Here is a 24145-nt window from a genome sequence, read left to right as displayed (position 1 = left end):
CCTCAGATGTCTGGGAGAGAAGTTTGACTTCTACTTTAATCAGGTGTTCTGTGATGCCGTTCACTCCCGGGATATGTCTAAAATGAAAATATAGGCTAGAAGGACAGCACAGAGAGAGGAAATAAACTACAAATTAAAAAGTGATTAGTGAGTGTTTAGGCAGAAGGTCAAAGGGATTATTTTGGACTTCAAACTTTTCAGCTTTCAGGGCTTGTATTCAGTTACAAAATTACATCCCCGAATTATTTGTGCAGGTGGCAGCTGTCAGATTTGAAGAAGGTTTCTGTGTTTTACAAAAGGAACATTGACAGGGCTGGGAGTGGGGAGTATGCTCCTGGGGTGAGGGCTGTCTTCTCCACCACGCACTGGAATTGCTCCAGTCTTGTGCAGCTCGAGTGACAGTCCTTGTCTGAGCTGACACAGCCGTGTCCAGGTTGGTCAGGTGACCTTCTTGAGGAAACCAGTCAAGCCGGTTGATTGGCATGGAAACAGTCCCGGAGAGTCGATTTTCAGACTCGGAGCGCAGGGAACGAACCTTTGTTAAATACCTACCATATGGTATTTCATCCTCACAGCTCTTCAGAGTGGCTCTTGGCGTCCTCTTTTTACAGTTGGGGCTCAGAGAAGTTAAGCAATTTGCTGAAGATTGCCTACATGATAAGTGGCAAACCCGGTTTTCAAATCCAGGTCTGTTGCTTTCTTGAAATCTATGCTCTTCCTCTTACTGGGAACTTTCTTCGCAGCAGAGATTCCCAAGAGGATCACAGCAAATGGGTTAGGTCGGGGTGTGCTGAAAATGATCCTTTAGCCCTTGGCCTGCGAGCTAGGGTGGGTGTGGCACTGAATCACTCCTCAGTTTACCCCTTCCAAGTATGTTCTGATAGTTTCACCACCTACATGTCTGGGGAACTCTGAAGATTAAGTGTCTTAGAGATCATCCAGTTCAACCACTCCTCTGAGACTTGAAGCTGGTTGGGTTCTCCATAATTTACTCCTGGTGCAATTGTCTGCTCTTTGCGAGGGTATGTGGTACTGTGTTGCTTTGGGAGATTGTGTTAAAAAAAAAACAGGATTTGGGGATATGAGAGAGATTAGATTAAATTCAGAAACAGGGGGAGGTGTTGGGGAGAATCTAAGATGGGGGGGTCATAGAGTGTACTGGGGGCGGAGCCATATCCTGGGAATTTTAGTCTGTTTCCTATACAATTATTCAGTACCCATGCGCTGAGCACCCACTAAGTGCCAGGAATTATTCTTTGTGCTGGGGATACAGAGATGAATAAAATATGGACCCTTTTCTGAAGAGACTCTCAGCTAGTGAGGAGACTTACCAGAAAAGATTCATTACAGTGATAGGGGGTGGTGGGTCTCAGCCTTCCCATCTAGTAAATGGAATAAATGACACCTCAGATCTCTTGTAGTTCCAAAATTTTACCAGCGTATTACTGAAATGTTCCTGACTCCACTAGAGTAAGGTTTGTAATACCAACAATTATCTAGTGGATTTTAATTTGTAAATTCCTTCTCACTTGGCTTTGACTTTTTAGAATGAATGAGCTTCTATCAGAAAGAGGCTTTGTTTTCATTTTAATACTATTGCCTTGAAAAATAGAACACTCTATCACATAGACGTGTATAAGTTGGGTCCACTTCTTTCTTCTGAAGCATAACCATGTAATTTATTAACACGTCCACATTGTTTAAGTGGCCAGTAAGGCAGATTCATTCTGGCCCTACCTACCACCAGCTTCATGGAATAAACTTGCTAAGGCCTTTGTAGTTCAACAAGCCTTGGCTTCCAACCCTCATTCATTTTTTTTTCTTTTTAAACATCTTTGTTCGAGTATAATTGCTTTACAATGGTGTGTTAGTTTCTGCTTTATAGCAAAGTGAATCAGCTACACATATACATATATCCCCGTATTTCCTCCCTCTTGCGTCTCCCTCCCACCCTCCCTATCCCACCCCTCTAGGTGGTCACAAAACACTGAGCTGATCTCCCTGTGCTATGCGGCTGCTTCCTACTAGCTATCTATTTTACATTTGGTAGTGTATATATGTCCACGCCACTCTCTCACTTCATCCCAGCTTACCCTTCCCCCTCCCCGTGTCCTCAAGTCCATTCTCTATGTCTGCATCATTATTCCTGTCCTGCCCCTAGGTTCTTCATAACCTTTTTTTTTTTTTTTTTTTAGATTCCATATATATGTGTTAGCATACGGTATTTGTTTTTCTCTTCCTGACTTACTTCACTCTAGGTCCATCCACCTCACTACAAATAACTCAGTTTCATTTCTTTTTATGGCTGAGTAATATTCCATTGTATATATGTACCACATCTTCTTTATCCATTCAACTGTCAATGGACGCTTAGGTTGCTTCCATGTCCTGGCTATTGTAAATAGAGGTGCAATGAACATTGTGGTGCATGACTCTTTTTGAATTATGGTTTTCTCAGGGTATATGCCCAGTAGTGGGATTGCTGGGTCGTATGGTAGTTCTTTTTTTAGTTTTTTAAGGAACCTCCATACTGTTCTCCAGTGGCTGTATCAATCTACATTCCCACCAACAGTTCAAGAGCAACCCTCATTCATTTTACTAACCGTGAGACCTTTGGCAAGTCACGTAGCTTCTGAGCCTCAGTTTCCTCATGTCTGAAATGCAAATGTTATTAACTGCCTTGCAGTGATGACTTGACACAAGTTTTGGATTTGAAAACGTTGATAGGAGGCACAGTCTTTGGTTAAGTTTAAGACATACGCACATGCACATACTCATCCATATGTGTCTAATGTAGCCATCACCTATCACGGAGGACATTGTTGAATCAGGAGTTCATTATTTCTATTTTTATGGCTTCAGCCAAGGACTTTATGTTCTCTAGAGTACGGATGGAAAAGCCAAACGTCTCCAGGGGCCAGGTGGTTAACATAAATGACTGAAGTAGACCAGGTATAGGAAGATTGACGGTACAAGCTCAATGGGAATGGAACTGAGACACAGCCTTGGTTCAGGGAGACAGCAGGGCATGGTGGTGCCCTGGAGAATCTGTGCAGCCAGTTACCACTGCCTGCATTGATTGCCACAGGGCGGTAGAGCTGGCTTCAGAAGCTGAGATCTGAATGTTATGTGAGACCTCTTGTTATTAAATGTTGACAACGAATTTTAAAAATCTTAAACACTGGGTGGGCCAAGCGGAACATCTCTGCAGGCCAGGTTCGGCCATGCACTGCCAGTGTGTCACCTTCAACCTAGAACTTGGTAGGACCGTGTAGCCTGATGGGTTAACTTGGAATACCCTGACGGCCTTGGATTTCCTATCAGCATGACGTTGTTCTTGTAAGGCCTCCAGTAATGCTCCAGCTCTTCATTTTTGGCACTGCGTCTGGCTCCGGTCTTGCCTTTTGACTATCTCGAGCTTTGACCCTCCCAGGTGTCTGATGTCCTGCCAGTCCCCATATTGTTTATTTTACCGCCATGTGAACCTGGTGTTTTGTGTACACCTGGATAGCATGGCTTGGATGGGAGCACAGTGCTGATGAATTCATGTTTAACTGTTGGAAAAATAAGAAGAAATGTTTTTTCACCCTTATTATAGACTTACCTCCCATTCAGCCTCCTGTGATCTTTGAGAATACGGGGCAGGGTTCCTGCTGTGGTATTTCTTCTCTGTGTCAGGGTGCCAGGTCCTGCTAACCACTATCGAAGCCCCTTCTGTTTACACAATCCCTAGAAGTCCCTGGAATTAAAGGATTTTATGAGCATGCTTTTCCCGTGGGATCAGATTGCACTGGGGAAGAGGCTGGTGGGCCCGTGGCTTTTGACAGAACTCTGATCACATCTTATCCCTGCTTAAAAGCTTTCCATGGCTTCCTGTCACATACAGAAGCAAGAATTAACATTTATGGAGCCCAGCGGTTACTGGTTGTTTTATAAATTGTCCCAGTTAGTCCTTCCAGTCCACTCTTTATGTTGGGAACTATTACACAAAGGCCTATTGCACAATGATGCAGGTGGAGTTCAGGGAGGTAAACTGACATGCCCGAGGTCACACAGTAAGCATGACAGGTGATAGAAGTGGAATCCTGTCTGCCTGACTCCAAAGTTCCTGGTTAAATTGGAAAAAAGTAACTCTGCCAGAGTGGGTTACGTGGCTGAGTAGACTCCTTTGTAGAAAAGATATTTATATTTAGGTCTTGAATCAGAGTCTGCCAGTGGTACTTTAATCCAGATGTTAAAAACATTACTTCCCAGAGTTGTCAGGAAGATCAGAGGTGATCATTTATGTAAGAGCTGTAAAACCCTGTGCACGCATGTGATTCTCTCTCTGTACTAGTTCTGGGCAGTGTATTGAAAATGAACACATCTGGGTCATTAGGGAGACTGAGGCAGGAGAGTGGCCGGATCTGTACAAATCCATCTCAGCATCTAAGGAGGAGGAGCCTTGCTTTTTATCCTTGTTCAAGGTCAACCTACACTTTGCAGAGCTTTGTAGCTTTGTGAATAATCTGCATAGACAGAGTTCATGTTTACTTAAGAATAAAGGCTAACTGGCCCTGTCTCTGAATGAACTTTAGAGTCAGAGTATTCTATTGCATACTCTGGTTACACCTCTTATCAGCATAGTGGGCACTGAGGCAAATTATAATCTCTGGCCCTCAGTGCTTTGGCTGTATACTGAAAATTAATTTAGAGGGTTGTTTGGAGAGTTAAATCAGTTGATATATCCAAACCTCCTGGCACATAATAAGTGCCCAATGAATGTAAATTTACTCTCACCCTTTTAAAAGAGGGAGGAAAAGAGAGGAAGGAGGTCTTGGGAAGTGACCCAGTTTTACCTGGAGAGGAGGAATCGTTAGTCCTTCAGGCTCTAGTAGTTGTGTAGTACTAGAAATAAAATATCTTGTTTGTGAAATACATAATGGCAACCAAAGAGGTCTGGAATTCTCTCAGTGAAAGGTATGAATCATGGGCCGTTGGTTGAGTTTTTAGTTCTTGGTAGATATGGCAGCCCTTTAAAAATCCAACTGCACCAAAGCCGAAACAGCCAGAGCTGGGGGTTTTAAGGTGGCTGAAGTTCTTTATTTTAAAGGATAAAATGTGTTTATTTTAAGCCCTTTCAAATAAGAAAGATCATTCTAAGTCCTTTTTCATACCCACGATTAGACTAAAGACAGGTGTCTCTTTGTCACGGAATCTGAGATTTTTCCAAAGTTGAGGAACTCAGAAACAGTGCTCAAGGTTGTGTCCTGAGCACCTCACACAGTGCCCAGAAACTAAACTCAGGAACTGTCTATACATGCTTGTGGAATCCAGCTAAGACCAAGGACTTGGGCTCAGGAAACCCAGGGAGCAGGATTGGATCTGCCATTCCTTTCTTCATTTCTACCATGTGGTTGCTTTAAGTTCTGACAGTCTTCTTTTTGTAAAGAAAGGGCCTGAACTTTCCAGTACCGAAGGACTGAGCATTTGTCAAAGAGAACCTCTAGACCCAGAATACTGCATGTTCACACCAGCCAACAGTGAGCGTTTTTCATGGCAGCCTCTTTCAAAGGTGGGAAATGCCTTCATAGTAAACTTAGGTTTGTCTCATCTGGATTGTGGCCAGTCTAGAAATCTGGACAAATATCGTAAACCAAAGAAAGTTTGCACACTTCTAAGACAAGTAGCAATTAATTACTTTAAATAGAAACCTTGTCACTTACAAGCAACATAAATATTTGTATTTTGAACCTCTAAGTAGTAGCTGGGTTGACCATTCTGGCCTTAAGTGATTAAAAAAAAAAATCAGTCGGTCATATTTTAACAGGGAAGACATTTATAAAGAAAGGGAGGGTCAGGTCATGGAGTAAGAAAACATAAGCCCAAAGAAAGACAGACCTGGGTTCAAATCCCAGCAACCAACTAACTCACTTGGGAACCTTGGCCACGTTACAAAACTACTGGTTTCAGTTTTCTGTTGGTTACAAATGAAAGTAATGGCCTGCAACTTTTCAGAGCTGTTGTGGTGATGAAAATACATGAATTCCTAATTCGATTCTAAACTCCTTGAAATCAGAAGCCCGGTGGCGTCCACCTACGCTTCTCACATCTGGTCCAAATTGGTGCTATTTGCTTGCTTTGATTTCAGATGAGCTACTTAAACTTTCTGAGCCTTAATTTTTCACTTGTAAAGTGAGTAAAACAGTAAAGTTGGTAGAACTCTATAACCGTAGATAAGATGCATAAATTCCTGTCACAGAATCATTTGAGCAACTAGACTGTGCTTGATACCTACACACAGATTCTATATCCAGTATTATTTTGTGAGCAGATATGTAGGCTTTCTGCAGATATTAGTTTAATTATCACTCACACAGATGCTGAACTTGGCTTATTTTAAGGTAACTACAGCTCGGGTGAAGTAGAAAGTTGGACAACTCTGGAAAAGGTACTTGAAGGACATGGTCCATAGGAGCGATGGGAAAATCTCTCCCCGATGCTCCGATTTCGGTCATGCAAAAGTGCAAAAATTTCTCGTTCACTCTCCCACCCCCACTCTTTTCCTACCCTCACAAGAGCTTTCTAAAAAGCACTTTGAGAGCAGGAGGCTGTGTTTAATTTTGCACAAACTTGAAGCTGTGGCTGGAGGGAGCAGGGCTCTGGGGCTGGGTCACTTTGGTAACACTTCCCACATGACTTTATCAATGGGTGGGCCACGGAAACTTATCCCATGTTTTCTTACACCCCACCCCCAAACCGCCCAACCTGCCCAAGTGTTCGTTTTTTGAAGCCCAAGAACTTTCAAAGGCCTGAACCCAACACAGGGGCTTTTCTTCATGCTTTGATTTTCTGCCCGTTAAGTGTTTGTCAGTGAGTTCGTATTTCGCCTCCTCTGCAGCCTACACATCCCAAGAGGTCCCTGGAGGTTCAGGAAGTTAATTGATCCTTGATTAAAAGAAGGAGAAATGCTTGAGTTGAGGTCTAGCATCACCAGATGGGGCGTGTGTGTGTGTGTGTGTGTGTGTGTGTGTGTGTGTGTGTGTGTGTGTGTGTGTGGTGTGTGTGTGTCTATTTACATACATTTTGGTTCTGCTTTGCAGAAAGCTTGTAATGTACCTTTCATTTCAGATAAATCTAAATTCCGGGATATTGGCTTCGGAGTCTTCATTATATTCAGTACTGTCGTGTGTGGTGCACAGTGAATGTTCAGAGAGCAGGAGCCAGTGCTGCTGCCTTGACTGTTCCAAACAGAGCATTTTCTTCTTCAAAGCCCATGAGATTTGCTGGGCTTCAATTAATGTATTAAACTCATAGGTGCTTCCTTCCCTCTCTTTTAAGTGACTCATTTACTTTAGAAAGCGCCCAGGAGTCAGAGCATTTGAGCCCTGTCCACCCCTACCGCGGACGGAGGGATGCTGGTAAGTCACTTTAATCCCTTTGAACCTTAGGGTGACTGAACGTGTCAGCTGTCCCACTGCGGGGACATGTTCATGCTTTTCCCATCAACTGAAGGGGATCTGAGGTTATTCTTTTCCCGGAGCCAAGTCAAGATTTGACTGGCATCACCCCCAATCATACCACAAGTTTGTAGGGGAGACAGAAAAGGCCACCGGGTTTTCTAAATGCCGTCTCCACGCCTTTCAAGAAAATAAAATGGACCATATTCCGATCCAACTTCTTGTCTGTTTGTGGCCATCATCCACATAATTGGAACCGGAAACCCTCCCCAAGCCTTGGACAAGGAAGGAAGGAAAAGGATTTGGATCGTTCCCAGGTTAAGAGTACAGAGGAACTGACCAGACAGATTTTCTTTCCTAACCTTCTCTGTGGGACTTTCCCCTCCTTCTTCCTTTTAGCGTTTCTGAGTGTCCACAGTATGTGCCAGACTCGGTGCTGACACCACCCCGTGCTGCTGCCTGGTTTCTTCCAACGAAAGCAACTTCCTGTACTGGTTTTATTCCATGATGTGTGTCTTCCCCTACTAGATTGTAAACTTCCTGAGGGCAGGACTTGTGTCATCTTTGTAGTCCTCGTACTTAGTAGGCATATTTAAGACTCAATAAATATTTGTTGAACGAATGAATGAATGAATACATTATTATATCCTCCCAGCAATCCCAAAGCAAGATTTTGTTTTTCCCGTTGAGCAGATGAGAGGGGGGTTTTGGAGATGAAAAGTAACTTGCTCGAGTAGTAGGGAGCAGAGTTGAGATCATTAACCGAGTTCAGTCTGACTCCACAGCTCTTTTATATGTGTTTTATTGTCCTTATGAACATATGTTTTACAGGCCTATCATGTGAACACTAGTAAAAATAGAAGCTGGGGGCCTTAGGAGCGGAGCACAAATGTAAGGAACTTGGGGTCTGTTCCCTTCCTTTTATTAGCAACGCTCTGGCTCCTTGGCACCACAGAGACTGTGACCGGGCTCAGATGTGAAGCTAACGGTGTTTATCACGATGTGTGGAACTTTAAAAGTGGACTATTAATATCATGCTGCTGGCTTCACAGCTCCTTTTCATAGCCAACTTGGCCACATTTCAAAATGTTTAGGCAGTGGAATGAAGACGGCTCAGGCCCACGTGATATCTTTTCTCTCCCAGCCCCCAACCCGAGAAGATCAGCTAACCGCACTTGCCATCTCGAAGCCAGAACATGGATTCCCTGTTTCCCTTTCTTCCTTTTCTCCATCGCAGAGCTAATAGTTGTTGCCTTCCAGGGCCCCTCTGTGTTTACTCTCCGAAGGTCAGGCACAGCGCTGCGGTGTGCGGCTGGGCTTTCTTTTCAAAGCACCAGTATGAATTTGATAAAGTAAATTGTTGTTCTAGCAGGAAGCAGTTGGGGGGGTCACAAAATAAATAGCCGTAGAATTCAAATAAATCCAAAGAATAAAACCAAATAAATCCATGTGTGTATGCACAGTGATACGTAAATATACTTTTTAGAAAGTGAGCATTTTTATCGCTGCCAGTCTGGACCAAAGTCATTGAAAAACTGCAGAGTTCATGGTATATATATATTTTTTTCTTTAAGAGGCCGTCCGGGCCTTCGAACCACATGACATGAGCTTAATTCTTTTTGAAAAACATGAAAATGGAATCTTATCTTTTAAACGGCTGCTTATCGTGGGTTTTTTTTTTTTTCCACTAATGAAATTCATATATGGATGAAACCAATTTGCAAAGTGAAATTAGGGATTTAGGCACTTTGGGGTGGATTGAGAGACCCTGAGTGAGCTAAGCATTCGTTCTGAGCCTCTATCCTCTCCACTGGCAGATGAGTGATAGTAGTGCTTAAGTGATTTTAAAATGACTGCTCAGGGTTGTTGGAAGAGTCAATGCAAAAATGGTTGCAAAATACGTCACCTGTTGTTAGTGCACAGCAGTGGTGGGCTGTTATCATCGACAAGGTGGTTTTCATGGTCTTCCTTAGCCTGACATTCAGTGGCTTACCTTGCACTTTTACTTTACCTTTTACTCACCATTGTGAGGTGGCCTTGGGGCTAGGTATTGAATTTGGATATAGGGGAGGAAGTGTCTTTCCAGCCTAAAGAAGAGCATGAACCGAGACAGAGGCTCTGTGTCCTGTTTTGTTGGAGGGTGTATCAAGGAGGTTCAGGTCGTGGGGAACTCTGGAGGTCATACTTACGGATGTCATCTTGTCCTGTGCAATGGGGAAACATTGAAGAAGCTTGAGCGTGGCCACGACATACTTACGGTCAGGAAGCAAACTGGTGGATGTGGGTAAGAGGCACAGAAGGCCAGGAGACCAATTTGGAAGCTGCCGCCGTGTCCAAGAAAGAGATATTGTGGGCCTTCACTTTTTGCTTCAGGCTTATGAGGGCCTTTCCTGGCAGGTGATGGAATCCATTTTCCATGACCTTTAAGAGAATGGCAACTGAGCTGGACATTGATAAACTAGCAGCAGCTGCAAGAGTGCCTCGGTACCCCTGATGCCCTTGGGCTCTGCTCCAGGTCTGTAGGCAGGAGGGCCCAGCTCAGCTCTGCTCAGTCTTGTCAAAGACTCTTTGAACAGTGAAAGAAAAGCACTGGAAATGGCATTCGCTAAGCAGCTACTATGCGCGAACACTGTACTAGGAGTTTTATGTGCTTTGTTTCCTATTCCCCTTTAGTCATCACCACAATTCATTTGTGGGGAAACTGAGGCTCAGGAAGATGGAGAGAGAACCAGATGTCACATTGCTAGGAAGTGGTGGATCTGGGGTGCAAATTCAGGTTGTCTCTCTGATTCCAGAGTCTTCAGAATTCCAAGCCACAAAGTCTTGGCATGAGCTTCTCAAGGGGGAAATGATTGACTTAAGAGAGGAAGGCACTTGGAGGCATCATGAGACATCATTAGATTTGGGGCTTTGTTAGTAATAATTACAAATCGGGCTTTGATTTTTAGCAGGATGTTGTAGAGCAGTGGAAAAGCTCCTGCCCTGCCACTTCCACCGCCTCCCTCTGTGCTCTTGGACAAGGCAAGAGGATCACACCACACCCTTCTTAGTGGCCACTAAAGGAGGGAAGGGGGTGCACGTAGAGAAGCCTCTCTGTAGGCTGTAGATCAAATGCAAGGAATTAACTTTGCCATCGATGTTGTTATCTGGGGTGGTCTTTGCTGTAGGTCATTCTTCTTTGGCCTCCTCTCACTGATGTTTTTCCCTCTCTCCTGTTTTTTTCTGGTATATGCGATGATGGTTCCGTCTGGTCCAGCGGGCCTGCCCTTCATCATCATTGAGACAAGCACCATCAAGCCTTACCACCGGGGGTTTTACTGCAATGACGAGAGCATCAAGTACCCGCTGAAAACCGGTGAGACAATCAATGATGCTGTGCTCTGCGCCGTGGGGATTGTCATCGCCATCCTCGCGGTAAGCGCCCAGACCGCCGTGCGCAAAGCACGTCGTGGACTATCCGAGCTAGTAGAGGTTTGGAAGATCAAGTAGAATTTCATTTGATTAACACTGTTTCATGCAGTTAATACGATTACTAAAAGTATTTTAAAATACTAAATATATATATAAGTATTATAAAAATATGCTAGGCAACCTTCTACAATGCTTTGCATACCTTATCCTTACAACAATCTAACAAAGTCTAGATATTGTTCTTATCTTTCTTCTACAAATTAAGAAGCTGAGGTCCGCAGAGTAAAAATAATTTGCCCAAGGTCACTTAGTTAATGAGTGGTGGAGTTGGGATTTCAACCTATTGTCCCTTACCCCAGAGTCTGAGCTCTTAGCCACTGTGCTATAAATCAGCCCCAGATGATGGGGGTAATACCTTACCAAACATCTCAGGCCTTTTCTGTGTTCTTTCCACACTCTCGTGGTGCTGCTCTGACAGTGGTAATGCCACTGACATTCTCTGCCATATTGTTTAATTCTCTCATCCAGGGACTGTAGTGTCAAAGTGAAAATAGAATGAGACTTGCAATCCAGGGACCTAGGTTCTAGACCTGGCCCTCCACTGCCAAGCTGTACGTCTTTAAAATCTCGTTCCAGTGCTGTACGTCTTTAAAATCAGGGGTGACCATCTTGCTTCAAAACTTTGCAGTCAGAAGTAAAAGAGATCATGAATATTGAAGTAATTGGCAAACTCTTAATTGCCGGCCAGGCTGCTCATACACCAGTGTAAAATCTAGACTTACATCCAGATCTTCCCTTAGAGGAGGAAGCCTTCATTGAAGATGCCAGAATGTGCCGCCGACTTGACAAGGTCCAGGATTACTTTGAGCAATGGTAGCCTCATGGGAATCAGGGTATGGTCTATCTGGGCTTTACTTGGTCACTGCCCTGTTTCAGACGTGTCCATTTAGGGCAGGGGAGGGGGAGAGTAACTGAGGGTGTTCCAGTCTTATAATCTGTAGTTCATACATTTTCACAGCCATCCATTCCACACCTCCAATATTTTCTAAATCTTTTCTTTGTCCTTGAACTTGGGCCAAATGGGCAAAGGGCTATGCATCACATCCACCAAGATCGAAAATCTTTGTTTCAAATCCTTGAGTCATCTTTGTATTCATCCTAGCCTGGAAACTTAGCTTTGGCCTGTAACAGCAAGCCAAGAAGGAAGGAGTTAATATTAAGAACACTGCATGTGAAATAAGGGCTTAGTATCCCCCGCATTCAAATGGAAGATCAGAAGCTTGGAGGGATTCAGTGACATGCTCAAAGTGTAAAGCAAGTAAAAATTCAAGCCTCAACCTGGCTATTCCCAAATCTCTGTCCGTCTTGCAGGCTTGATTTAGGCTTGGAGGTTGGCTATCCTATCCAAGTGCTCAGTGGGATGGGCAGTTAGCGACTGTTGCCTTCTCTGCATCAAAGGCAAGCTGCTGATGGCCATGGAGCACAGTGCGTGAAGTTTTTCTTTGGACTTCCCCACTCTGGGGGTTTGTGATAACTTTGAGACCCCTGTTTGTTTTCTAATAACATCGTAAACGAGGCGTGCAATCAACAGTTTGACGTTGGGGGAGGGGGCAGGGAGGCTAGTAGAATTCTTTCCAGCCTTTAAAAGAAAAACCGTCCATTTGGCAACTGCGGTAGTTTCTTAAAGGTGGACTAAGGATCTTTGTGTTCAAAAGCTGAGAAATATGAAATCTAATTTTACTCTTTGCTCCAAATTAACAGTGTGGGGTTGAGTTCTCTAGGAAGCATGGCTTTGCCTGGAAAAAGCGTTTGAATACTTAATACAGTATCTTGTGCTAAGGTTTGAACAGGTGTTTTTTGACACTCGGAGGCTCAGTTAATTGAATGCTTTTAGAAGCCGACTCTAACCCGGGAGGCTTGAGATAAGAATAGCACAGTGACAGGGATGTTCTGTGATCTTCGTACTCTTTACGTGCGATTATCAGTGGCTTGCCTCGTGGGCTGCTCCTAGACGTGGCGCCCTGGAGAGAGACACTCCTCAGAGGCCTTGGGCCCCTCTGGCTACGTGAATTAGGTGAATCCCTGGTTCTTCTAGGCCTCGTTTTCCTCGTCTGTAAAATGAGAGTGTTCTTTGACTTCACTCCTGGGGATTGCTGTGGGAATCAAATGCCGTCCCTTCCGTGGGCACATGCTCGGCTGCAGTGGGCTGGGTGGACCCAGCGTGCTCAAGTGGCTTCTTTGAGGTCCACGTGTCTCTTCCATCCTTCCTTCCTCAAGCAAAATTCCTGGTCAGCAGCTCTTTCCCTGCTGTTTGCCAAGAGCCCCTTCTTCCTCACGAGATGCTAGTGTTTCTAAGAAAAATCTGCTTTGAAGAGCTTAGTTGTGGCTGGCCTCTCTCCTCATGTCACGTGGATGTTTTAATTAAAATGCTCCCTGACCTCCCAGGTTTCCTGGAAATGGTCATGTGCTGTGGCCTTCGTTATATAGGAAGGGCGGCAGTGATGTTTCCTTCTCCCACACAGGGTTAGCAAAATAGGTTTGGTCGGGCTTCCGTCTGGTTCTGAAAAAGGCCAGCCAAGCAAATGCGGTAATAATCGGTGTCCTTTGTCAGGGGCTACTCTTGTGCCATGGAAACCTGAGACCGTGTTCAAGCCTTTTGCCCTCGTAGAAACCCCGCCACCCTGACACGAGGTTTTCTGGTGTCTCGGTTTCTCATGGGGTTAAAGTCATAAGCGCTGGTTTATCCCTGAGCTCCTCTGCTATGGAACGTGTAGCAAATTAATGAACCTCACTGCGCTTCAGTGGGCTCATCTGTGAAATGGACATTATATGTCTACTTATGAAGGTTTTCAGAAATAAATAAGCTAAAGTATGGAAAGTAACTTAGGGCCCGACACAAGCAGTATAGTAGGTAAATGTTCACTATTTTTATTGTAAATGAGTAAACAGTCAAAAAGTTGTGAAGTGACTTAGCCAAGACCTCATACCCGGTATAAGTAGAATCAGGAAATGACTTCCAGCCTTTGCACTCGTCACATCTCCCGCTCTTTCCTTGTAGTTTATTCGTCAGAAACTGGGTCTCTTGACTCTCGTTCCAGTGCTCTTTGCAAGAAAACTTTTACCTCCTGATCCAGCTGCCCCTGCGTTTCAGCTGGAGGCATGTGTGACAGGTGGGCTCCTAATGAGGTCTGCTTGCCTGCTCACCTGCCATTAAGGACCGGAGCACTCAGGGGAAAAAGGAAAAGCAAAGACCTCAGAGGGAAAGTGACTAATTCCCATTCATATATATTCTCAATTCTGGAAAAGCTATACGACTTGAATTCAACAACGATAGCAACCCCTCTCTCCCACTGTGACCGGCCAGAGAGCCTGGCTGGCCCCGGCCAGAATCTGCTTCTGATCAGAGGGCGTGAATGACAGTCAGGGAGGGTGGAGGGGGTACCCAGAGCTGGAAATCTAATCATCCTGCTACTTGCTGCCCCGGTCTCCTCCCACCGAATGTCAGATTTGTTTAAAACAACACGAGAAGCCTTTACTGATTAGGATGCCCTTGTTCCAGTCTGAGGAGTCCCCACAACAAAGGAATCGCATGCCAGCGGGGTTTAGAGTGTGGTTGAGAGATGCACGAATCAGAAGTTATAGAGAAAGCAGACACCTTTCTATGGCAGGAGATGTGGAAAAATCTAGTCATTTTGACCTGTTTTTCAGATGTATCGCAGATTCTGGAATTATAGCATAATAGGAATTCCTTCTAAATCCACAAGGCAGTGGTTCCTATCCCTGCCTTGTAAGGGTTTAATGACTCTACAGCAGTGAGATCAGGAGCGAAAGCAGTACATATCATTTCCTATCTAGCCTTCTCTCGATTTGCCTTGTACCGCGCTGTGAAGGGAATTATGGGCAAAGATCTTAATATGGAAAAATGCTTAGTATTCTTTTTAAATAAACATGAGCTCAGTGCTTGCCTCGGTCAGACCCTGAAAGGGGTTTAATGAAGATTCTTAATATCTAGGAGTTGAAGCATGATGGATCACAAGTGAATCCCCTTCTCCCTCTGGCCGTAAAAACACTCCTTTTCCTCAGATCCCATTGATTTTGACCTCTGTCATGATATTCCTAACTAGAGAAAAAGCTTGGGCTTGGTCATCATCTGATTGAGGTTCACGGCCTGACTTCTGAGCTTATCCATTCTGTGACTTGTCCGTCAACTTCGAGCAATCCATGGACCCCTTTGGAAAAGAGCTATACCTTCCTTTACTGTAAATTGGTGACAATGGTTCACCAACGCCATAGGCTAGTTCTGGGAGTCAAATCAAGTGACAGTATGTGTGTCATCAGTGAGAATCAGCCTTTTCTTTTCTGTAGTGTCTACCGTAGCCTTTGTACCGTGCATACAAAGCCGCCTTCGTACGCTTATTCTTTTACTTGTACTTGGTAGTGATTCTAGGGGGTAGATTGGTACAGCTAAGGCAACTGGGAGTCAAGATAGGAAGTGACTTTCCCATAACTAAGGAGTGGCAGGGCCAGACCAGTAGTCCTCTGGATCCTAAGGCAAGGCTTTTAAGAAAAACAATGACACCACTGCTACCTTCTAAAGGCTGCCTCCCCTTCCACAATTACTTGTCAAGCCCCCAGGGCGTGGCAGGTGCTGGGGATGCAGTGTTGAACCTCAGCGCAACAATCTGTGTGTTGTCTCTTGTCGCTAAACTTCCAGAAGCTGCCCCATCTCAAGCAGACGAATAGCACCTTCAATACACATCGCCTTGTAATGTGTCCACATCTTGTCTCCCAGCTAGATAACAGGTTCCTGCAAGGCAGAGATCAGGTCTTTTCCTCCTGCACATGGTAAGTACTAAATAAACACCAAGCAAATATCATCTCTTCTCCAGGAAGCATCCCTTGGCTGCCTCCTCCCCCCACCTTCCAAAGGTCCCAGAGGTCCCCGGGCCCACCGCTATCGTTGCAGTCACTGTGCTGAACTGTCACGTCTGTTTGATTGTCTGTTTCCTCATTATCCTGCTAGCTGCATCACGGTAGGGACCGGTCTGATTTGATTTTGTATTGCTAGTGCAAGGCACAGACTTGGGTGCTCAATATACATGTTTGTGAAAATCACAGAGGAGGTCATGCATTTTGGGCAGAAACTCACAAGCATTAGGCCAAAAGATGTCAGAGGACCTAGGAAGCAGGGACAAGTGTCCTGTTTATCTCCCTAAAATCTTCCCTGTGGTCCCTGATGCACGTGGGGGCCTGCTCTCTACCACATGCACATTTCTAGCTGGAGAGACAAGAAGAAGAGCTTATAGCTCCGAGACTTGTTTATTCAGGATCAGGCTTCAGTTTGCCCACATCTGGACTTCATTACTTCCTCCCCACCCCCCCATCTCCCTTTATCTGAGAGAGCACTGCCAAGAAAACAAGGTTCCCCAAGATTGCTTCCTCATTAAAGGTTAGTCGAGTCTTCAACTCTGAAAAACATGAAGTCGAGCTGGCCCAGTGGTGCCTTGGTGGGAGACCCAGTTCCTCAGTTTACAATCCACTACATCTGTGCAATTATCAAGACCACCAACAGAGAGTGGCCCTGTTAATCCTTCAACTGTGTCATCCCGGATCAGACAGCTACAGAGTTTTTCTGAGACCTTCTTACCCCTGGGGGTGAGGTGGGGGAAGGGGCCCTATTTGCGATGTAACAAACACAGGCATGGAGGTTAGGATTTAGGTTTCTCCCTTTCCCCTCCACGCCCCATACTCTGCAGAAATTCTTCCTTAGTTACTGTCACTCTTAAGCGTTCAAGTTTATTTGGAATATGTGTCGAATATGAAGGTGGTGATATTCTCCACTTAAAGTGATAATGCTTAGGGGTCTGGGAAATCTGTTTGCGTGAGTTAGTGTTAGGGGATGGGGTAGAGGATCGGATACCATTGATGAACTATCTAGTGGGCCCGAAACTAATATGCCTTATCTTAAGTCCTCTTCAACAGCTACAGGGGGTAGGTATTATTTACCCCATTTTACAAATGAGGGAAGGTCCTGAGGCTTACAAGGGGGATGTGGCTAGTGTGAGGTTACTCTGCTTAATGAATGGGGAGCAGGAATGAAAACCCAGGTCTGTCTGGCTTCAGAGCCTGCACGTGAACTGACCTTGAAGACCCCCTCAGTGCTAGGGGCTATGCAGAGTGCTCTTTATTTAGTGAGCTAGAAAATCTTTAGTTCCTGGTGTAGAGAGCTCAATGTATAGAGGAAGACGAAACATCTGGAGCACCGGGCAGATGGCTGCCCGAGGTTGACAGTGTGGGATGGTGTTTTGTAGCAAGTGGTTTGTGCAGAATCTCTGGGTGAGACCTTCCTTAGAACAAGCAGGCAGCTTGTAGGCTTCCTCTTGGCCTAGAAGCTGATAGACAAAACATAGATACTGTCCTTGGAGCTTATGGTATAAAGGGGAAGCAGGGCAAGTACAAGACTGACTGTAGCATTAGATCCTCAAGGAGACTAAAGAATTGGTCTGAGAGCTAGAGGAGAGTCAGGGCTGTGCAGGGTGGTGGGCCCCAGAGAGGTGAGAGCTTCAAGGACAAAACAGGCCAAATGCTATAGATGGTCTAAGGTGTAAATAAAGTGCTATGGGAGTTGAGAGGAAGATCACTGAAGGTTGTTTTCATTGGTGAAGGCTTCATCGTCGTCATCATCATCATCCTTCGTGGAGCACTTGTCCCATTTAATATCACAACAACCCTTGAGCTCTTGGTACTGTCATCATATCATCCCCCTTTGTACACATAAGAGGGCTGAGAGTCCTAGAGCTCAGTTGTCCAAGACTCCTGAGTCAAAGAGCCCAAACTCTAACCCAGTGCACTAGTCGGCACTTGAGCTCTACTTTGAAGCAGAGGCGAGACTTTCATCAGAGATCCTGATACTCCAGGCAGAGGGGATGGCTTCACCATGACTGAAACAATAGGGTGTTTTCAAGAGTAGTCGAGCCAGACCCGTTTGGCTGGAGAACTAGAGTGTAAGGGAGTAGACAAAGATAAAGTAGGAAGAGATAACTGCAAGACTGTGAAACTCCTTGAGTGCTGAGGAGTTTTTACTCCAGTTAATTGCCTAGAGATTGATGAAAGTATTTTCAGCCTACTGGGTCAATTTTCCAACCAAGGTTAAGGATGAGGCCTGAACCACAGTGGTGGTAATACAAGGGGAAGAGAGAGACAAGAATGGATGTGAGACACCTTGCAAACGTGAGATGAACAGAATTTGATGACAGTGGGGTAAAGGAGACGGAGGGGTCTAAGATTTCCTGTCTTTGCAGTTCTATGTTTGGTGGCATCTTGAGTAGAAATGAAGGGAAGAGAAGTGAGGTTTGGGGCAGAAGTTGCAATGAGTGTGACTTGGTCAGGTTGACATGCTGATAACATCGGTTTGATAACTAACCAGTTGGATGATTTGGCGGAAGATTGGAACAAGACTGATAGGGGTAAATGGTAAGCTGAAACTAGAGAGAGAAAGGTGCCCTTTTGAAGGTCATCTTCACAGGGGTAATCATTGAAGCTATTGGAGCAGCTGAGATCACAGTGAAAAGAACAATCCTAGGAAGACCTACCTTTATCTGGTAGAACCCAAAAGTGGAGCCACTGGAAGAAGAAAGGTGTTTGAGAAATAGGAAGAAAAGCACAGTGGTGATATTAAGCTCGTTAGGAAATTCAAGGTCAAAAGGAACGAGAGGTAGGCAATAGGTGATGTTACAGAGAGAACAGTCGGGAGACTCTTGCATGGATAGGCAGAGCTGGTCATCTAGGAGACACATGGCTGTGAGTCCCTGACTTTGGAAAATATGATGCTTCACGCTTCAAACTGCCTTCCTTGTAAAGCTTGTGGGCTTAGGGCAGCCACTACTGATTTCAACCATTCATAGCTTCTATGGTGACCTCTCTCTGGCTTCTTTGCTGCCCATTATTCTAGATATTGGAGTTTTGACCTACCCATAAAGCCCAGAATCTCCACTGGTGGCCTTGGACAGATTTAGGTTCCCGTTGCCTTTCCCGATCTGTCAGGCACTGATCTTCTGCCAAGAGGTTGAAGACAACCTAGTGGGAGAAGAATGGGATATTAAATTTCTCATCAGTTATTTCTCGTCACGAAAGATACTGCATTTTTTTTGTAGTAGATGGAGCATTCAGCTCAAAGAAAACACAGCTACATGTATCTCCAACCTTAGAAGCAGGACCCAGATACGTTACATTTTTCCTTTCCCTTGGGACTGAGAAATAATGTGAAGAAAAGGATTCTCCATTATTCTCCATCATTTAATGTTTGTTGAATGAATGAATCTCTTCTGGGCTGAGAGAAGTTCATTAATCCACAGAGCTGAGATGTGAAGGGGGAGCTTGGTGCTCTGTGGCTGGCAGGGATCTAGATGTGCACATGCCTGACAGGGTTACATGACCTTCCCAGGTGCTCAAGGAACATCTGTCTCCCTGGAGACATCCATCCTGCCACCACCTGCTAGGGCTTCTAAGAGAAAGCTAGCTTGACGCCATTGGACAGAACACGGGAGGCCCAGGCTGCAGCGACAGCCCTGCCACTGCCCATTGCCTTGTACCTGAGGGTGATTCAATGGCCTCTCTGGCCTTCGTCATACTCACCAAGTATGGATAATAATTTAGTAATCCATAGGGTGTTGTCAGAAGCAGATAACAGTGGATAGGGAAATGTTTTGTGAGCCATAACAGGCTGTGCAGATGTTATCATTCAAGCAGATCAGAATATAGGGAAGTTTGTCCTTCGAACTCAGCAGGGGAAGAAGATGAGTTCTCAGGCTCTGAAAGACGGATTGTTGGGACACTGTGTGCAAAAGTCTTTTCTTGGGAAAGGGGACTGTTGTAAACAGCCCTCGCTGCCTGGGATTTAGACTTCCCTTCTGCTTTGTTCCCCTGAAAAAGGCATCCTAGATAAAATGGTCAAAACCAACATCTCCATACCCATATTTTCTGGTTCTACCCTGGAGGGGTGGTACTTCCACATTCTTTAGTGTGGAATGTTCCTTTCCAAGGGGCTCTTAGAACTGTCTTGGAAAAGATGTACTTGTATAAAAGTACAGGCATTTCCTACAGATATTGCAGGTTCAGTTGCAGATCATCGCAATAAAGTGAGTATTGCAACGAAGCGAGTCACACGAAATTTTGTTTCCCCAGTGCATGTAAAAGTTATGTTTACACTAAACCATAGTCTATTAAGTGTGCATTCGTAGTATCTCTAAAAATCAATGTATATGCCTGAATTAAAAAGCACTTTATTGCTAAAAAAATGCTGACAATCATCTGAGGCTTGCGGGAATCATAAGCTTTTTGCAGTGGTAACAGTAAAGACCGCTGAACACAGATCACAATGACAAATAAAATAATAATGAAATAATTATGAAATAATGAAAAAACTGGAAATATTACGAGTATCACCAAAACGTAATACACAGAGACATGAATTGAGCAAATGCTGTTGGAAAAATGGTGCCGATAGACTTGCTTAACGCAGGGCTGCCACAAACCTTCAGTTTGTAAAAAAAAGAAACAACAAAACAAACAACAAAAAAGACCTCACAATATCTGCAAAGCACAATAAAATGAGGTATGCCTGTGTTAATTTTTTGTTTCTCTTTTTTCCAAGGGCAGAAAAAAAAACAATGTTTGCATGGCTCTTCTGCTAGGTGCTAGGCATCTGATATACCACCTTCTTTTTTTTTTTTTTTTTTTTTTTTTTTTGCGGTACACGAGCCTCTCACTTCTGTGGCCTCTCCCGTTGCGGAGCACAGGCTCCGGACGCGCAGACTCAGTGGCCATGGCTCACGGGCCCAGCCGCTCCGCGGCATGTGGGATCTTCCCGGACCGGGGCATGAACCTGTGTCCCCTGCATCGTCAGGCGGACTCTCAACCACTGTGCCACCAGGGAAGCCCCTGATATACCACCTTCTTGAATCCCCTGGCAATCCTGTCAGGTAGAGATTACTCTTTTTATTTTGTTTTTTGGAGCTTTTTAAAAAAAAATTTATTTTACATTGGAGCACAGTTGATTAGCAATGTTGTGTTAGTTTTAGGTGTACAGCAAAGTGATTCAGTTATTCATATACATGTATCTATTCTTTTTCAAATTCTTTTCACATTTAGGTTATTACAGAATATTGAGCAGAGTTCCCTGTGCTATACAGTAGGTCCTTGTTGGCTATCTATTTTAACTATAGTAGTGTGTACATGGCAAGATATTACTCTTATTTCATAGACAAGGAGACCTAAGCCCAGAGAGGTGAAGTCACTTATCTAGGTCCAAGGTAAGAGATGGAATTCAGACCAAGGTTTTTCTGGCTCCACAGTCAGTGCTTCTTTCACCACCATGTGCTCTCTTCTTTCCAAAATGTCTCTCCTAATGTATCTCCAAATTTCCCCTCCGGAACAGTTCAATATTTGTGAATATGTGGCCAGTTGAGCTCTTGTACACCAGAAAAGACAGGAAGAGGAGCTGTCTGAGAGTTGGAGACTCCCTCCCTCCAGACTGCGGCCATTCTCCGGCAAGGACTGATTGACTGATCCCTTTCTCTCCACTCGTAGCTTAATTGCAATGCTTTCCCACTTTATTAGTTTCCAGATTCCGTGCCAAGTGCTTTAAAAGGCAGGTAGGGGAGAATTCTTCTCTGCTCGCTGGCAGCCTGCCATCACCCCCAGAATCTGTTGCTTGCTGTTTCAGAAAGGGATCCACATTGAAGGCATTTTTCTCAGCCGTGAAATTTACATATCATAACCTTGCTGACTGAAGCAGAAATGAGGGCTCCAGGGGCAGGAGTATGGGCCCGAGTGGGGACAGAGCCTTTGCAGGGGGGAGAGGGAGGGGGAGGGAAGAGCTTATTTTATTACCCGGGAATAAAAACATTGTGAGTAATGAATAAAGTCCGAAAGCAGTAAATCTGGAACTCCAGAGTTACGTGTGTAACGTGTTGGAGAACAATTTAAGCCCTCGCCTCTTCTGCAGAAGCGAGGTATTTGGGCAGCCCGAATTTCATTAAATGGTCTTTTAAGGGTTAGGATTACAAGAAGCCAAACCCGGCTGGTTCATAATGATGATTTATGGCTGTGTTGTCGACTCCCCGACCCTTCTGTACAAGGGGATGGAGAAAATACATAATTTGTTGCTCATTAACTCCAGGATCTGTCAGGGCTGCCCCAGAAGCCATGTGGTCCTGGAGTCATGTGTCTGCTAAATGGCTTCAGCCTGGTCCTGTCCTCGAAAACACGCAGTTGCCATTCTACAGTGGAAATTGTTTTTAATAACAATAGAAATAATAAAATGATCTCGATGTATTTCTTCTGTGTGTCTTTCAACTTGAGAGTCAGAATACCTGGGCTCTGCTCTTAACACTGTAAGCTTACTAGCCTCACATCCTTCAGATAAGTCATTATTTCTCAGTGCCTTAGTATTCCCACCTGTAAACTGGGTATATTGTCTTCACAGGTTGCAGATTAAATGAAACTGTAAGTTGCTAAAGAAACATAGAAGATTGCTAGTATTATTAGGGTTGTTATTGGGAATTTGAGGGGCCATCACACATTCTCTTTTTCATCTTCCCACGAGAGGAGGAAGCATTTTAATTAGCAGCTTGCTATTTGTGAGACTGTGGCACTGAAAACTGCAGTTTTAGAATGAAGGGATGTTAGAGCTGAAAACAGTCCTTGAGGTGTAATCAAACCCTTTCTCCCTAAGACGGCTGACGCAGAGAGGCGACTCCCCTGAGATTCATCAATAAAATGATGTAAGAGATGCTGATGTGCAGTGGGAACCCACATGTTCTTTTTCAGCATCAGATAGGAAATCACGCTCAGGCCATGCCGATTTAGAAACAGTTTCTTAATCTGTGGCAGTGGATGGCTCAAGGAACTCGGGAGCAATCCAAGGGCAGGGATCATTCATGGGGCTTTGGTTCTGCTCCTTGCCTGTGGTGTCATCTCCGAGGAAGTACCGTTCCTCTGCTACTAATTATTACCTTTGTTTGGTTGGGAGGCTACTGGTGGCGGTGGCACAGGAGAGCTGGGAATAAATGTCTTTGCCGTTATGAAGGAATGAATCACGGAGTCTAGTGCCCTCGTTTTGCAAATGGAGAAGCTAACTTATCCCAAGTCACTCAGTGAGTAGGGACTCGAGCCCTGGCCTCTTGACTCCTAGTTTAGTGCTTTCCCCCCCCCAGGTCTAATGTCACGTGGGCATGATTTATAAATAAAGAAGAATAAGAAAGAGAGAACATGATGGTGGTAACAAACATCTGGAATGTGTTAGCCTGTAAGGTTACATAGGGTAAAAGTATAAACAGGTTCAAAAGGGGAATTAGACCATGAATGGTAGGAAAGAATGCTGGGTGGAGGGTTAGAACACCTGGGTCTAATCTTTAGATGTGAGTTAATTTGGACCTCAGTTTCTTCCATATATAATGGAGCCTTTCATTTATGACCGGCTAGGCTTCTCAGATTTTAATCTCTGCAGCATGTTGTCAAAGGACTCTTAGTAATGTTTAGATGACATTTCCAATTTTGCAATAAAACAACTGTGAGGACCACCATCCTGCTCCCTTTCATTCATTTGTTCATTCATCGGATCGTCCTGTTCTCCCAGGGAGTGGCTAAGCCAGGATGCCAGACCAGACTGGCCTTTGATCAGCTCTCTCTAATATAGAGTCATATGATCTAGGAAACTCAATATGATCTAGGAAACCAAAGGGTAGCACTTAGAAATATCAAGTATTTATGAACACAGAATCACTGTATAAACGTTAGCGTGCTGGTAGCTGTTGTCACGACTGCACCTGCTCGCCGCGCCCCTGGGCCCAGCTGGAATTTCATGGCCATCCTCCCCCCAGACTTGGGAGCCCTGGACTTGGATCAGATCCCTAGCCTCGACGCCTTCCCCAGCTGTAAAAGAATGACGGGACACTTTGAGAAGGACTGCCCGGATGTGTCAGTCTATTGCTTCCCCTGTGGTTGTGAACATGCTCTCTGTTCCCTGAAAGGGCAAGTGTGGCTCATCAGCCTTCCCCGTGAGGAAGTGTGAAAGGGACTTTGTGGTGAGTGGTGAGTTGAACATCGCTGTCCCTGGACTCTGGTTGCATCCAGGAAGTGGCCAGGGCTGTGCCGTGGAGTTAAGACAAGGGCAGCAGGCTGTGTGGTGGTGCATCACCAGCGCAGAATAGGTCCTCGGCTGTGTAGGCAGCAGAGGCGTTTTGAGTCAGCTGCCCACCCCCCGTTCTTAATGTAAAACCCGACAGTTTTGGTTA

The 24145-nt window shown here is 44.8% G+C and overlaps 1 protein-coding gene across 1 annotated transcript in view; it reads left to right on the top strand.

Moving 5' to 3' along the window:
* The window catches only part of PLPP3 (phospholipid phosphatase 3), an 82074-nt gene that overhangs the window by 30057 nt on the left and 27872 nt on the right, over positions 1-24145 (top strand). The window contains exon 2 of the mRNA XM_060022705.1: positions 10696-10853. Coding sequence (XP_059878688.1) covers positions 10696-10853 — 158 coding nt within the window. The remainder of the gene's footprint in view (positions 1-10695; positions 10854-24145) is intronic.

The sequence above is a fragment of the Delphinus delphis genome, chromosome 1 (genome assembly GCF_949987515.2).
Source record: "Delphinus delphis chromosome 1, mDelDel1.2, whole genome shotgun sequence".
Classification (NCBI taxonomy): Eukaryota; Metazoa; Chordata; class Mammalia; order Artiodactyla; family Delphinidae; genus Delphinus; species Delphinus delphis.
Note: the sequence above shows the minus strand (reverse complement) of the source record. Positions and strands in the feature narration are given on the sequence as shown.